The following is a 16501-nucleotide window of genomic DNA, read 5'->3' as shown; positions in this document are numbered from 1 at the left end:
CATCAAGCCAGGAAGCTATGCAATTTGTTGCACCAATACTTTCGTAATTCCAAATGTCCGCAGGCCAGGGTCTGTTGCGGTGGATGGGTAGCGAGAAAATCAACATAGAAAAGACCCAGAACAAAACAATCACTGTCTTATTTTGCAACTCGCATTCGTGCACCCCTCTCGCTCACAAACCAGCTGAAAAAAAACTCGTGGTGTGGGTTTATTCCAGGAGGCGTGTCTTTAACTGCAAAATAACCAATGACATATCACTTCCATTGATTGACGTTGATTTTGACGAATCGAAATATGATGTTTCTCTAACTGACAAGTAAATCTGTCCAATTGTGAACCCCATGGGCGATGGCAAATTTGTGGAATTACAGTTGCCCATAGCAACGGTTTCAACTATAACCTGTTAAATGTAACTAAATGTAATCTAAAAATATAATCTACATAATCCCAAAAGTAATTATTTATCATGGCCTTAAACAATAACTAGTAACGCTGCATACTACAAGAAAGGTTAAATTCTCACCTTTCTGTTAAAAATAGCTATACTAATAACTCTCAGACCATGAGAAACAAGATTCTCTGGTCTGATGAAACCAAGATTGAACTCTTTGGCCTGAATGCCAAGCGTCACGTCTGGAGGAAACCTGGCACCATCCCTACGGTGAAGCATGGTGGTGGCAGCATCATGCTGTGGGGATGTTTTTCAGCGACAGGGACTGGGAAACTAGTCAGGATTGAGGCAAAGCCATAAGACTCCTGAACAGCTAATCAAATGGCTACCCAGACTATTTGCATTGTTTGATTTGATTTGGTTTGAAAGATGAACAGTGAGATCCTTGATGAAAACCTGCTCCAGAGCGCTCAGGACCTCAGACTGGGGCGAAGGTTCACCTTCCAACAGGACAACGGCCCTAATCCCACAGCCAAGACAACGCAGGAGTGGCTTCGGGACAAGTCTCTGAATGAGTGGAGGACAGAGCGGCCCAGCCAGAGCCCGGACTTGAACCCGATCGAACATCTCTGGAGAGACCTGAAAATAGCTGTGCAGCAACGCTCCCCATCCAACTTGCCGGAGCTTGAGAGGATCTGCAGAGAAGAATGGGAGAAACTCCCCAAATACAGCTTGGTACACAAAGTACTGAGTATAGTCCCCTGTAGCTCAGTTAGTAGAGCATGGCGCTTGCAACGCCAGGGTTGTGGGTTCGTTTCCCACGGGGGGCCAGTATGAAAATGTATGCACTCACTAACTGTAAGTCGCTCTGGATAAGAGCGTCTGCTAAATGACTAAAATGTAAATGTACATTGATGAGGTGTAGTCACTTTTGAGGACACAAACTCAAGTACACAGTACAAATATGATAAAAACATGAAAATACTAGTACTAAGATAACATAATGGAATTGTTTTAAAATGGTCATACCATGGATCATTTAGCTAATTGATTTGGCATTTTAGGTATTTTAGCTAAAAAATGATTAGATAAAATATTGAATTTGGCCTTTACTACTTTAGCCCATAGAAACGCATTGAATAACACATTTATAAATGGCAAAAAATACAGTTAAAAAAATTAATAATTAGGAATAAGGTTTTGAACTGTCTTTCCTATATCTAGGAGATATATATATTTAACCCCTTATTTTTGTTGCCACAAAACTACCTCCATACTTCCATTCGTTTGTATGGGTTACCTTCAGACGAGTCCAGTGACACTTGTGGGGGTCATAGAGCTAACCGTTTTCGTGAGAAGACCAATTTTCGGGATGTCTCATGGTCTGACAAACACAGATGTAGCTCAGCCACCATAGATTGGTGCGTCAATAGACTCTTAAGAATGAAAATCGATGAATTATTTTAGATTAATGGCTATAAATCGATCTCTGAATGTGCTACAGTGATGGAACTACTCTATCCTGCTGCGCTACAATGTAAGGATTGCAGGCATGTCAATGGCTGTGACGTACGGTTCACGGACATCCCAGCTTCAAGTGGTTTCAGAATTCACATCCTACATTACACAGGCTCAGAAAATATACTACTGTTTCTGTGGGAGCCTGGGCTATCGCTCAATGCAAGCCATTTCGATCTACGGTGTCCACAGGTTGGAACCGGTACCAGAACCACGCAGGTCCTCTAAACAGGGGACTTTACATCTATATAACACAGCCACAAAGTCAAAATTGGCTATATCATACAAATGTAAGGTTAGGGTTAGGCATAAGATTAGCAGTGTGGTTAAGGTCAGGGTTAACATAGGGGTTAAGTTTAAAATCAAATTTTAAGAAGTTAAATTATAGAAATATAGGCACGCTTTATGACATTGTCGCTGTGTTAACTAGTGACAGCTCACCCAGGGCTTTCATTTCGATGCCTAGGTCTAGGCGTTGCTGTGGGTTATCACTAGTTAACACAGACACAGAGTCAAAATTGGCTATTATCATAAAAATTCATAAAAACAAAAATGTGCTTAAAAAAAAATAGGCAGGGTTTTGCCATAATTATGACTTTGTGGCTGTGGTAACTAGTGATGACCACTTGGTTGGGAAGCACGCTCATGATGATAGAATGCACAGAATGGAACCAGCAGAATCCAAATCCATCGGATGTAGTGATCACAATATAGTAGCCATATATAGGAAAACCAGAGTTCCAAAGGCTGGGCCTAATATAGTGTATAAGAGGTCATACAATAAGTTTTGTAGTGATTCCTATGTTGTTGATGTAAATAATTTTTGTTGGTCTGTTGTGTGTAATGAGGAGCAACCAGACGCTGCACTTGACATTTATGAAATTGCTTATTCTAGTTACTAATAAGCATGCACCCATTAAGAAAATTACTGTAAAAACGGTTAAATAGGTTGATGAGGAATGGAATAATTGTATGGTTGAGAGGGATGAGGCAAAAGGCAAAGCGAATAAGTCTGTCTGCACAACTGATTGGCAAACATACTGCAAATTGCAAAATCATGTGACTAAACTGAATAAAAAGAAGAAGAAACTATACTATGAAACAAAGAATGATAGTAAAAATGTTGAGCAAAAAGGCAAACTCAGCTCCACCATTCATTGAATCAGATGGCTCATTCATCACAAAACCCACTGATATTGCCAATTACTTTAATGATTTTTTCATTGGTATGATTAGCAAACTTATGCATGACATGCCAGCAACAAACGCTGACACTACACATCCAAGTATAACTGATAAAATTATGAAAGACAAGCATTGTCATTTTGAATTCCGTAAAGTGTGTGTGGAAGAAGTGAAAAAAGTATTGTTGTCTATCAACAATGACAAGCCACCGGGGTCTGACAACTTGGATGGAAAATGACTGAGGATAATAGGGGACGATATTGTCACTCCTATTTGCCATAACTTCATTCTATGCCTACTAAAAGGTGTGTGCCCTCAGGCCTGGAGCGAAGCAAAAGTAATTACGCTACCCAAGAATAGTAAAGCCCCCTTTACTGGCTCAAATAGCCGACCAATCAGCCTGTTACCAACCCTTAGCAAACTTTTGGAAAAAATAGTGTTTGACCAGATACAATGCTATTTTACTGTAAACAAATTGACAACAGACTTTCAGCACGCTTATAAGGAAGAACATTCAACAAGCACGGCACTTACACAAATGACTGATGATTGGCTGAGAGAAATTGATGATAAAAAGATTGTGGAAGCTGTTTTGTTAGACTTCAGTGCGGCTTTTGACATTATTGATCATAGTCTGCTGATGTAAAAATGTATGTGTTATGGGTTTACATCCCCTGCTATATTGTGGATAAAGAGTTACCTGTCTAACAGAACACAGAGGGTTTTCTTTAATGGAAGCCTCTCCAACATAATCCAGGTAGAATCAGGAATTCCCCAGGGCAGCTGTCTAGGCCCCTTACTTTTTACAATCTTTACTAATTACATGCCACTGACCTTGAGTAAAGCCAGTGTGTCTATGTATGCGGTTGACTAAACACTATACACGTCAGCTACTACAGCGAGTGAAATCACTGCAACACTTAACATAGAGCTGCAGTTAATTTCAGAATGGGTGGCAAGGAAAAAGTTAGTCCTAAATATTTCAAAAACTTAAAGCATTGTATTTGGGGCAAATCATTCACTAAACCCTAAACCTCAACTAAATCTAAACTGCTTGGAGTAACCCTGGATTGTAAACTGTCATGGTCGAAACATGTTGATACAACAGTAGCTAAGATGGGGAAAAGTCTGTCCATAATAAAGCGCAGCTCTGCCTTTTTAACAACACTATCAACAAGGCAGGTCCTACAGGCACTAGTTTTGTTGCACCTGGACTACTGTTCAGTCATGTGGTCAGGTACCACAAAGAGGGACCTAGGAAAATTACAATTTTAAATGTACACGGAGAGCTAACATTAATAATATACATGTAAATCTCTTATGGCTCAAAGTGGAGGAGAGATTGACTTCATCACGACTTGTTTTTGTAAGAAGTGTTGACATGCTGAATGCACGAGGTGTCTGTTTAAACTACTAGCACACAGCTCGGACACCCATGCATACCCCATAAGACATGCCATCAATGGTCTCTTCACAATCCCCAAATCAAGAACAGACTATGGGAAGCGCACAGTACTACATAGAGCCATGGCTACATGGAACTCTATTCCACATCAGGTAACTGATGCAGTCGAATCAGATTTTAAAACCAGATAAAAATACACCATTTAGCAGACGCTTTTATCCAAAGCGACTTACAGTCATATAGCAGACACTCTTATCCAGAGCGACTGACAGTTAGTGAGTGCATATATTTTTCATACTGGCCCCCCGTGGGAAACGAACCCACAACCCTGGCGTTGCAAGCGTCATGCTCTACCAACTGAGCTACCGGGGACTACACATGATAAGACACGCACGCTACACACACGTACACATGGATGTTGTATTGTAGATATGTGGTAGTAGAGTAGTGGCCTGAGGGAACACACAACATGTATTGGGTAAAGTGTTATGAAATGTAATGTCATGTAATATTTTAAATTGTATATAACTACCTTAATGTTGCTGGACCCCAGGAAGAGTAGCTGCTGCCTTGGCATAAATACAAATGTAAAATACAAATATCACGAGGGGGGTGCAAGAATGACATGGATACGTTATTGATCATCTAGGGACCTAAACTCACAATCTTGAAAACATGAAAAATATATAGTCTATATCAAACAATGATATTTTTTACAACAACAAAATGTAGTTTACACTGTAGGGATGCATGGGCCTTGTTTTTTTGGGGTGAGCCTAGATTGGTATAATAATAATAATAATAATAATAATAATAATAATAATAATAATCAAGCATGGATGAAGGAGAGTCATGGTTTTTACAGCTAATACAAATCACTAAAGTAATTAATCATTTCAAGCATACTAGGCCTAACCAACCAAATAAATACCCAAACATCTATCTTCAACCAATCCAAAAAATCTCCAAGGCTCCGTCCATCCTGCACACCTAAAACAGGTTTTAAAAGTTATAATAAGACATTTGAAGAAAAAATACAGCACATTTTGAGTAGGTACCTGAAACTGCTTTATTTTAAATGGAAACTTACACATGATTTGAATAACAGAGTAATAATACTGGACAGTCAGCATTTAGATACAGAGAGATATTGGCGAGTTTCACATAGAAGCCCCTACACGGTGCATTGTAGTTAGCCTGAACAGCCACCAGTGGACGCTGTTTCACCTGTTCAAACTACAATGTAGAGTAGGGGGAGGAAGAGAAGGAAATGGGGACATTTATTTAAAGGGTATTTCAGTTAGGTACACAAAATCAAATTTTTACAGCTATAGAGTAAGCTACAATATCTTCAGCCTGCTCTGAAGTCTATTATCATATATATCTATATGTTCTTTCATTTTTTAAAACAGGTTCTGACAGTATACCTGTGCGACAAATAAAACAGGTACATACAATGAAGAATTAGTAGATAAAAAAACTGATGGAGATGGACAGGAGGGGGAAAAGAGGAAAGAACAGCGTCCCAAATGACATCCTATTCCCTATAGTGCTCTACTTTTGAAAGACAGTACACTGTGAAGGTAATAAGGTACCAATAGGGACGCAGACAGATTGAAGCCTTGCATTGGTAGCAGTCCCCCCCAAACAACAGATCAGAAGTCAGATTTATCAGCTCCCTTTGATTAGAAATGCCAGCAAAACCTAACCCCAGATCTGTGGTTAAAGGAAAAATCCACTCAAAAACTATCATTAGTCCACTTTTGATATTAAGGAATGAATATGGTCCACACACACCAACACAGTTGTGAAGAGGGCACGACAGCGTCTCTTCCCCCTCAGGAAGCTGAAAAGATTTGGCATGGGCCCTCAGATACTTAAAAAGTTCTACAGCTGCACCATTGAGAGCATATAGACTGGCTGCATCACCGCTTGGTACGGCAACTGCAAGGCACCCCACCGCAAGGCGCTACAGAGGGTGGTGAGTACAGCACAGTACATCTCTGGGGCTGAGCTCCCGGTCATCCAGGTCCTCTTTACCAGGCAGGGTCAGAGGAAGGCCCCAAAAATTGTCAAAGACTCCAGCCACCCAAGCCATAGACTACCGCAGGGCTAGCGGTACCAGTGCACCAAGTCTGGAAACAACAGGACCCTGAACAGCTTCTACCTCGAAGCCATAAGGTTGCTAATCAAGATTGTTAAATAGCTAATCAAATGGCTACCCGGACTACCTCCATTGACCCTTTTTTGCACTGACTCTCTTACACTGACAATCACACATACTTACACCGACACCCCAACACACACATACACACCCCAACACACATATACTTTTTTTCAACTAACTCTCTTGCACTGACACTCACACATACTTACACTGACACCCCAACACACATATACACACCCCAACACACACATATACTTTTTTTCAACTAACTCTCCTGCACTGACTCTATGCACACACACTGGACTCTACCCACATACTCACACCATAGGTTGGTGGCACCTTAATTGGGGAGGACGGGCTCGTGGTAACGGCTGGAGCGGAATTAGTGGAATGTTTGATGCCATTCCATTTGCGCCGTTCCAGCTATTATTATGAGCAGTCCTCCCTTCAGCAGCCTCCACTGACTCACAAATACTTACACTGACACCCCAACACACACAAACAAGTATTTCTGTCTGTAATAAAGCCCTTTTGTGGGGAAAAACTCATTCTGATTGGCTGGGCTTGGCTCCCCAGTGGGTGGGCCTTCGATCTCCCGGGCTCACCCATGGCTGCACCCCTGCCCAGTCATGTGAAATCCATAGATTAGGGCCTAATTCATTTATTTCAATTGACGGATTTCCTTATATGAACTGTAACTCAGTAAAATCTTTGAAATTGTTGCATGTTGCTTTTATTTTTTTTTCAGTATAGTTTTTGAGTGGATTTTTCCTTTAAGAACAACTTGGTGGGTAGGATCTGTAAATGTGACAAGTTGCAGTAAGGTAAAAGAGGTTTATTAGTAGTTCCTCGCAGTTATAGATAGCCCTTGTTTGCCATGGTTGCATCCCAAATGGCACCCTATTCCCTAGCACTACTTTTGATTAGGCTATGGTCAAAAGGTGTGCACTATATAGAGAATAGGGTGCCATTTGGGACGCACCCCATGTTTCTCTGATCCAATCAGCATAGCCAGGTAAACACATACCTGAAGCACACATATAGGTCCAAGACAGACAGAGTCCTGTGGTGAGAGATCACTTATCTTTCTGGTACTCTCTCTCTCTCTCTCCCCCCTCTCTCTCTCCCCTGCTCTGCTTCTCCTCTTGCTCCTTAAAAGGTAGTATATTATATTATAGTATATTATAGTGTATTATAGTATACTGAAAAGCCCTTTAAGTAATACATGACAATATGATATGCAGTGTTAGTAAGTCTCTATTGAACACAGTAATAAAAGTCCTGTTTGTGCTCTCCCAGGTAAAAGAAGAGGGGTCTATTTTTGGAAACAATACCAAATCCCCACCACTAGAGGGCATTAGACTCCAGTCCCTGCTGTTAGTCAGTCTGCTGCCCCAGGAGAGGAGAAGTAGACTTTAGTCTTTGATGAATAGACTTGGTCCTGTTCCCATTTAAAAGCCCTTTAAAAGCCAGTCCATGAGTAGTGGTTCCCATTTTCTCTCTTTAGCCTTTTTGTGCCATGGCCAAAATAGTAGATTCTCGCTCCCATAGCTCCTCTGTGGCCAATAAAATAATATTATTCCAGTTTTCAGTTGTGAGACCAGTTCTAGCATGGAGAGATTTTGAGTCAGGGTTAGACCTATACTAACGGTTGACTCTCTGACACACTACCTTACTCTCTTAGAAGAGGCTATGGGCGCATCCCAAATGGCACCCTATTCCCTATTTGGTGCACTGCTTTTGACCAGAGCCCTATGGTGAATAGGGTGCCAATTGGGATGCACCATTTGTATCTCATATCAAGGCACAACAAACAGATTCTTGTTATTCCCTTTATGCTTCCTGTGCTCCTACTCTGGCCATGGCCCAAATGGCACTTTATTCCCTATATACAGTAGTGCACTACTTTTGACCACACCCCTATGGGCACTGGTCAAAAGTAGTGCACTATATAGGGAATAGGGTGCCATTTGGGAGACAACCTCTGTGTATTTCCCTTATAGATCAGAGCACCGCTATTCTCAGTTCAGTCCAGTTGCTTTATCTGACATCACTGTTCAGAACAACACTGAATTATTTTATAACCCTTTTTTTTTTTTTTACAAAAAGTCCTTAACTGTTTTCTCATTCAAGGTTAGACTTCTAAATGTTTTTGTTCCATGAGATGACATGATTTGAGTGTTGCTTTTTGTCTCTTTTTATCCACCACACTGTGCATCTTTGTGTAGCTTATAGCACGGTTAATCCAGTTATTGGTAGATTGAATAGTCTTTCCATGGGTGTAAGATCATCATGTGCAGCAATGGAGGGGAACTGGTTGGTTGGTGGTCCTGTACTGCCCAGTCCAAAGATTTTTATAACTAACTCAAGACTGGTCAGATGGGCATTTTAGTTGCGCTTAGCCCCCACCTGCTGCCTCAGCTTCTCCCTCTTCTTCTTCTCAATCAGCCTGGAGAGGGGAGGCAGAGACGGAGGAGTTACAGAGAGAGGGTCTGTGTGTGTGTGCGTGTGTGTGTGTGTGTGTGTTATTACCTGTGGTTGCGTGTCTCCACTAGCTCACTGAGCTGATCTTGTGCTGCTCTCAGCTCCTCCAGACTCTGCTGGTAGCTGTGGTCACCTCCTGACCCCGCTCTCTCCAGAACTGACACCTGATTGGACAGCTCACTGGTGCGGTCTCTCAGCCTTTGGATGGACGAGTACAGGTTCTCATCATCTTCCTCCTGTTAATCACCCAATCAGAACACAGAGTGGTGGGGTGATGCTGTTAGAACTGTTAGAACACTAAGGCACGGATGTTGTTCCAAATGGCACCCTACCCCCTATATCCCTCAAACTCAACTCTGGACCTCAAAGCCAGTTACACTCCTTTTTTAATTGTTCTCCTCTAATCAGGGACTGATTTAGACCTGGGACATCAGATGGGTGCCATTCATTATCAGGTAGAAGAGAAAACCAGCAGGCTCCGGACCTCGTCGGGTAAGAGTTCAATACTCCTGCCCTATATAATGCACTACTTTTGACCAGAGCCCCATGGGACCTGGTCAAAAGTAGTGCACTACATAGGAAGTAGGGTTCCTTTTGGGACACAGACAGTATGATAATATAATAATATATGCACGTTGAATGTGTTAGGGCACCACCTTGGCGTTGACAATCTCAATGTGAACCAGCAGAGAAGCCAGCTCCAACTCTTCACTGTAACTGTTCTTCAGTGGAACACTCCTGTAGCCTGACAAGTCAACACACACACACACACACAAACACACACACACACACACAGAGAGAGAGAGCGAGACAGTTAATCTACTATAGTAGTATGATATATTTTGATCTACTATGATATATCTACACACACTTCCCGAAAACACACACACACGCACACACCAACCTGTTCTTAGTGAGCGGACAGGGTAGATGGCCTGAGCCAGGAAGTTGGGGTCAGAGAACATGTCCTCCTCATAGACCAAGAAGCGCAGAAAGGAGAAGGACGGGTTATGGACGTCAAACACAAACTGCCTCTGAACCCACACTGGGTTCAACCCATTGTCAGCTGGAGGGGGGGGGGGGGGGGGGGGGGATAAATCAATGTTTTATTTTGATGTTCAGTAAGCAGGAGCCCTACATTTAAACATTTGGAATAAACCTGTCACCTGGTCAGCCCATTACAACCAGAGACAGAGGCAATGTCCCAAATGGCGCCCAATTCCCTTTAAAGTCCACTACTTTTGACCAGGGCCTTCGTCAAAAGTAGTGCACTATATACGGAATAGGGTGCCATTTGGGACACGGCCAGACTCAGGTTTCATGCCGTCAGAGCAGGGTGCTGTGTGATTGGTGTGCAATGTCTCACCCACAACGTCGGTCTTGCTCTTGCTGCAGTCGTAGTCGGCCCCACACACCTCAACCTCTACAAAGGGACACACTATACTGCGGCCATTCTTAGGGAGGTGACGAGCTCCCAGTACCTGACACAGACAGACAGACAGAGAGAAAGGGAGTGAGAGAGAGAGAGTGTGAGAGAGAGTGAGACTATGTCTGTGTGTGTGTGTTTGTTTGTTTGTTTGTTTGTTTGTGTGTGTGTGTGTGTGTGTGTGTGTGTGTGTTTGTGTTTGTGTGTGTTCTTGATGTTCTAGTAGTGCTCACAAGAGCGTAAATAAATAAAGCAGGTAAATTAAAAGACAGGGAAGAATGGAATGTCTCCTGATTGGTTGTCTGACCTGTATTCGGATGGTGATTGGCTCCAACCTACCTGTAGCTGGATGGTGATTGGCTCCAGGCGGAGGGTGTCCTTGTCGAAGGGGTCAAAGGTGTCATCCCTCATGATGTCAGGCTGGGGCACGAAGCCACTCCCCCCACCCAGCATGAACAGAGCCTGGTTCAACTGCATGGGCTTGTCTACACACACACACACACACACACACACACACACACACACACACACACACACACATACATACACATACAAATAATAAATACTTATGCACACCACAAACACAGAGCTCCTGCATGGGCTTGGAAAAGAGTGAGAGTCAGAAACACAAGCACACACATACACACACACACACACCGACACAAAATCTCCCTCACCAGGTGTCTGGAAGTTGAGAGCGACCAGCTGGGATCCACAGAGCCACATGGGTAAAGGGTCGTAGTTAGAGGAGTCTAGTCTCTGTCCTCGGGGGTAGACCTGGAGCAGAACATACATTCCTTCATATATTATTATGGCCCTGTGTGGCTCAGTTGTTTGTGCATGGCACTTGCAACAACAGGGTTGTGGGTTCGACTCCCGCTGGGGCTAGCCATATGAAAATGTATGCACACGTCTTTATGTCGTTTTGGATAAAACCGTCTGCTAAATGGCTTATATACAGGTAACTGCCAAAATAAAGGAAACACCAACATGAAGTGTCTTAATAGGGTGTTGGGCCACCACGAGCCAGAACAACTTGCACCTTGGCATTGATTCTACAAATGTCTGGAACTCTATTGGAGGGATGCGAACCCATTATTCCACGAGAAATTCAATAATTTGGTGTTTTGGTGATGGTGGTAGAAAACGCTATCTCAGGCGCCGCTCCAGAATCTCCCATAAGTGTTCAATTGGGTTGAGATCCGTTGACCGAGACGGCCATGGCAAATGGTTTACATCGTTTTCATGTTCATCAAACCATTTAGTGACGACTCGTGCCCTGTAGGTGGGGGCATTGTCATCCTATTGGGGCATAGCCATGATAACCAAAATAATGGCCTGCCCAGCATTTTTATACATGACCCTAAGCATGATGGGATGTTAATTGCTTAATTAACTCAGGAACCACACCTGTGGAAGCACCTGCTTTCAATATACTTTGTATCCCTCATTTCCGCAATTGTTTCCATTATTTTGGCAGTTACCTGTATATTATAATATATATTATTACATTATTATAATATTATAATATAATATTATATTACCCGGGAGAGCTGGCGGCGGTTATACTGCAGGAAGCGTTTCCCTCTTGCACGCGTGGCAAACTTCTCTGCCTTGGTCTCAGGGAATGATGACATATCCCGGAAACATGTCCGCTCTGTCCCGATCTCTGGAAGGGAGACATAACACGGTCACACACACACACACACACGGTCCATTTAGAGAGGTAGAAAGAGGATAGGTAGGTAGAGGAGTGTGTGAGTTCTTACTCTCTTCGTTGAAGGGGACAGGTCTACAGTAGACCACCAACTCAGAGAGCTCCAGAGCGATCTTCTTCCTCCTCTCCATCTGCTTCTCTTCCTGCATCTGTTACCATGGAGACCAGACCACACCAGCAGCATCAACACCAACACATCAGAGCTTCTTTCCTATTTATAGTGTACCTGCACTGTAGCAGGGGATATCTGACCGTACATTTCACACAAACTACAGTAGAGTACTACAGTTCTTCTCCAAGCTGCAATGAATAAGATATAAAGTAGCTACTGATGCTCAGGAAAAGGTATGGATGATGTGTGTGGTGGGGTGCGAACTTGTATGTGTGTGTGTCTGTGTGTAATGCATTACTAACCTGTTTGTGTGAGTGTAAGTGTGTGCGTCCATGTGGTGTGTGAGTGTTTGTGTGTGTGCATGCCTGTATGTGTACAGTATATCAGTGTTTCCGCTGCACTCATTTAAAAATCATTGCCACCATGCCCAAAAAATATGAAATATATATATATTTTTAAAAACAGTCCACATTTACTTTTCCTCTGCAAAGAAAACGAGTAATGAATAGAAAAATCTGACAACCCCATACTAGAATAGTTGATCTATTTACCTAGTCGGCTAGTTGTTGTGTGTTCTACGCAAGAGAAACATTCCTCTCGAGGCGCATTCAAGTTTCGAGTGCCATAGGGAGGGAAAACTGCATTCTGACAAGCAGTCAATGCAAAACAATTCTTGCAATCACAGGGAAAACAGCAGTTTTAATGGCCTTTGTTAAATAGAGTGCACCATTTTAAACCCTGAGTTTTTAGCAGCTTCATGGTTAAGCACATTACCTCTCTGCAATTTACCATGAGTGCATATGGGAGAGTGGGGCTAAATACAACACCGGTAACTTGGGGTAAAACGTCACCCTACCTCAAAATAATTTTGACATTAAGTGGTTTCTGTGAGAAGTACAGGGAGGGGGCTTGTTATCCCGAGTGGCGGGTTATCATGTAGTAACCAAAAAAGTGTTAAACAAATCGAAACCTATTTTATATTTGAGATTCTTCAAATAGCCACCCTTTGCTTTGATGACAGCTTTGCACACTCTTGGCATTCTCTCAACCAGCTTCACCTGGAATGCTTTTCCAACAGTCTTGAAGGAGTTCCCACATATGCTGAGCACTTGTTGGCTGCTTTTCCTTCACTCTGCGGTCCGACTCATCCCAAACCATTTCAATTGGGTTGAGGTTGGGGGATTGTGGAGGCCAGGTCATCTGATGCAGCACTCCATCACTCTCCTTCTTGGTAAAATAGCCCTTACACTGCCTGGAGGTGTGTTGGGTCATTGTCCTGTTGAAAAACAAATGATAGTCCCACTACGCCCAAACCAGATGGGATGGCGTATCGCTGCAGAATGCTCTGGTAGCCATGCTGGTTAAGTGTACCTTGAATTCTAAACAAATCACAGACAGTGTCACCAGCAAAGCACCCCCACACCATAACACCTCCTCCTCCATGCTTTACGGTGGGAAATACACATGCGGAGATCATCCGTTCACCCACACCGCATCTCACAAAGACACGGCGTTGGAACCAAAAATCTCAAATTTAGACTCCAGACCAAAGGACACATTTCCACTGGTCTAATGTCCACTGCTTGTGTTTCTTGGCCCAAGCAAGTCTCTTCTTATTATTGGTGTCCTTTAGTAGTGGTTTCTTTGCAGCAATTCGACCATGAAGGCCTGATTCACACAGTCTCCTCTGAACAGTTGTTGAGATGTGTCTGTTACTTGAACTCTGTGAAGCATTTATTTGGGCTTCAATATCTGAGGCTGGTAACTCTAATGAACTTATCCTCTGCAGCAGAGGTAACTCTGGGTCTTCCATTCCTGAGGCGGTCCTCATGAGAGCCAATTTCATCATAGCGCTTGATGGTTTTTGCGACTGCACTTGAATAAACTTTAAAAGTTCTTGAAATGTTCCGTATTGACTGACCTTCATGTCTTAAAGTAATGATGTACTGTCGTTTCTCCTTGCTAATTTGAGCTGTTCTTGCCATAATATGGACTTGGTCTTTTACCAAATAGGGCTATCTTCTGTATACCCCCCCTACCTTGTCACAACACAACTGATTGGCTCAAACGCATTAAGAAGGAAAGAAATTCCACAAATTAACTTTTAACAAGGCACACCTGTTAATTGAAATGCATTCCAGGTGACTACCTCATGAAGCTGGTTGAGAGAATGCCAAGAGTGTGCAAAGCTGTAATCAAGGCAAAGGGTGGCTATTTGAAGAATCTCAATTTGTTGAGGTCATCTGAAGAGATTTCACCCCATGCTTCCTGAAGCACCTCCCACAAGTTGGATTAGCTTGATGGGCACTTCTTACGTACCATACGGTCAAGCTGCTCCCACAAAAGCTCAATAGGGTTGAGATCCGGTGACTGTGCTGGCCACTCCATTATAGACAGAATACCAACTGACTGCTTCTTCACTAAATAGTTCTTGCATAGTATGGAGCTGTGCTTTGGGTCATTGTTATGTTGTAGGAGGAAATTGGCTCCAATCAAGCGCCGTCCACAGGGTATGGCATGGTGGTGCAAAATGGAGTGATAGCCTTCCTTCTTCAATATCCCTTTTACCCTGTACAAATGTCCCACTTTACCACCACCAAAGCACCCACAGACCATCACATTGCCTCCACCATGCTTGACAGATGGCATCAAGCACTCCTCCAGCATCTTTTCATTTGGTCTGCGTCTCACAAATGTTCTTCTTTGTGATCCGAACACCTCAAACTTCGATTCGTCTGTCCATAACACTTTTTTTCCAATCTTCCTCTGTCCAGTGTCTGTGTTCTTTTGCCCATCTTAATCTTTTCTTTTTATTGGCCAGTCTGAGATATGGCCTTTTCTTTGCAACTCTGCCTAGAAGGTCAGCATCCCGGAGTCGCCTCTTCACTGTTGACGTTGAGACTGGTGTTTTGTGGGTACTATTTCATGAAGCTGCCAGTTGAGGACCTGTGAGGCGTCTGTTTCTCAAACTAGACACTAATGTATTTGTCCTCTTGCTCAGTTGTGCACCGGGGCCTCCCACTCCTCTTTCTATTCTGGTTAGAGCCAGTTTGCGCTGTTCTGTGAAGGGAGTAGTACACAGCATTGTACGAGATCTTCAGTTTCTTGACAATTTCTCGCATGGAATAGCCTTCATTTCTCAGAACAAGAATAGACTGACGAGTTTCAGAAGAAAGTTATTTGTTTCTGGACATTTTGAGCCTGTAATCGAACCCACAATTGCTGATGCTCCAGATACTCAACTAGTCTTAAGAAGGCCAGTTGTATTGCTTGTTTAATCAGCACAACAGTTTTCAGCTGTGGTAACATAATTGCAAAAGGGTTTTCTAATGATCAATTAGCCTTTTAAAATGATAAACTTGGATTAGGAAACACAACGTGCCATTGGAACACAGGACTGATGGCTGCTGATAATGGGTCTCTGTTGTACGCCTATGTAGATATTCCATAAAAAATCAGCCGTTTCCAGCTACAATAGCCATTTACAACATTAACAATGTCTACACTGTATTTCTGATCAATTTGATGTTATTTTAATGGACAAAAAAATTGCTTTTCTTTAGAAAACAAGGACATTTCTAAGTGACCCCAAACTTTTGAATGGTACTGGATACAGTTGAAGTCGGAAGTTTACATACACTTAGGTTGGAGTCATTAAAACTCATTTTTCAAGCACTCCACAAATTTCTTTTTAACAAACTATCGTTTTGGCAAGTCGGTTAGGACATCTACTTTACATTTTACATTTACATTTACTTTATGCATGACACAAGTAATTTTTCCAACAATTGTTTACAGACAGATTATTTCACTTATAATTCACTGTATCACAATTCCAGTGGGTCAGAAGTTTACATACACTAAGTTGACTGTGCCTTTAAACAGCTTGGAAAATTCCAGAAAATGATGTCATGGCTTTAGAAGCTTCTGATAGGCTAATTGACATAATTTGGAGGTGTACTTGTGGATGTATTTCAAGGCCTACCTTCAAACTCACTGCCTCTTTGCTTGACATCATGGGAAAATCAAAAGAAATCAGCCAAGTCCTCAGAAAATAAATTCTAGACCTCCACAAGTCTGGTTCATCCTTGGGAGC

At 42.5% G+C, this 16501-nt stretch overlaps 1 protein-coding gene across 1 annotated transcript in view; it reads right to left on the bottom strand.

Moving 5' to 3' along the window:
• Positions 1–8767: 8767 nt before the first annotated feature.
• Positions 8768–16501, bottom strand: part of LOC311130511 (1-phosphatidylinositol 4,5-bisphosphate phosphodiesterase gamma-1-like) — a 51912-nt gene continuing 44178 nt past the window's right edge. Inside the window, exons 25-33 of the mRNA XM_084163269.1 lie at positions 12346–12442; positions 12121–12245; positions 11254–11353; positions 10916–11061; positions 10517–10631; positions 10055–10216; positions 9807–9895; positions 9199–9386; positions 8768–9115 (exon numbers count right to left, since the gene is read on the bottom strand). Of these exons, the coding sequence (XP_084019395.1) occupies positions 9055–9115; positions 9199–9386; positions 9807–9895; positions 10055–10216; positions 10517–10631; positions 10916–11061; positions 11254–11353; positions 12121–12245; positions 12346–12442 (1083 nt within the window). The 3' untranslated portion in view covers positions 8768–9054. The remainder of the gene's footprint in view (positions 9116–9198; positions 9387–9806; positions 9896–10054; positions 10217–10516; positions 10632–10915; positions 11062–11253; positions 11354–12120; positions 12246–12345; positions 12443–16501) is intronic.

This window comes from Coregonus lavaretus (genome assembly GCF_964263955.1).
Source record: "Coregonus lavaretus genome assembly, chromosome: 6".
Classification (NCBI taxonomy): domain Eukaryota; kingdom Metazoa; phylum Chordata; class Actinopteri; order Salmoniformes; family Salmonidae; genus Coregonus; species Coregonus lavaretus.
The sequence above is the reverse complement of the archived record's forward strand: the minus strand, read 5'-3'. Positions and strand labels throughout refer to the sequence as shown.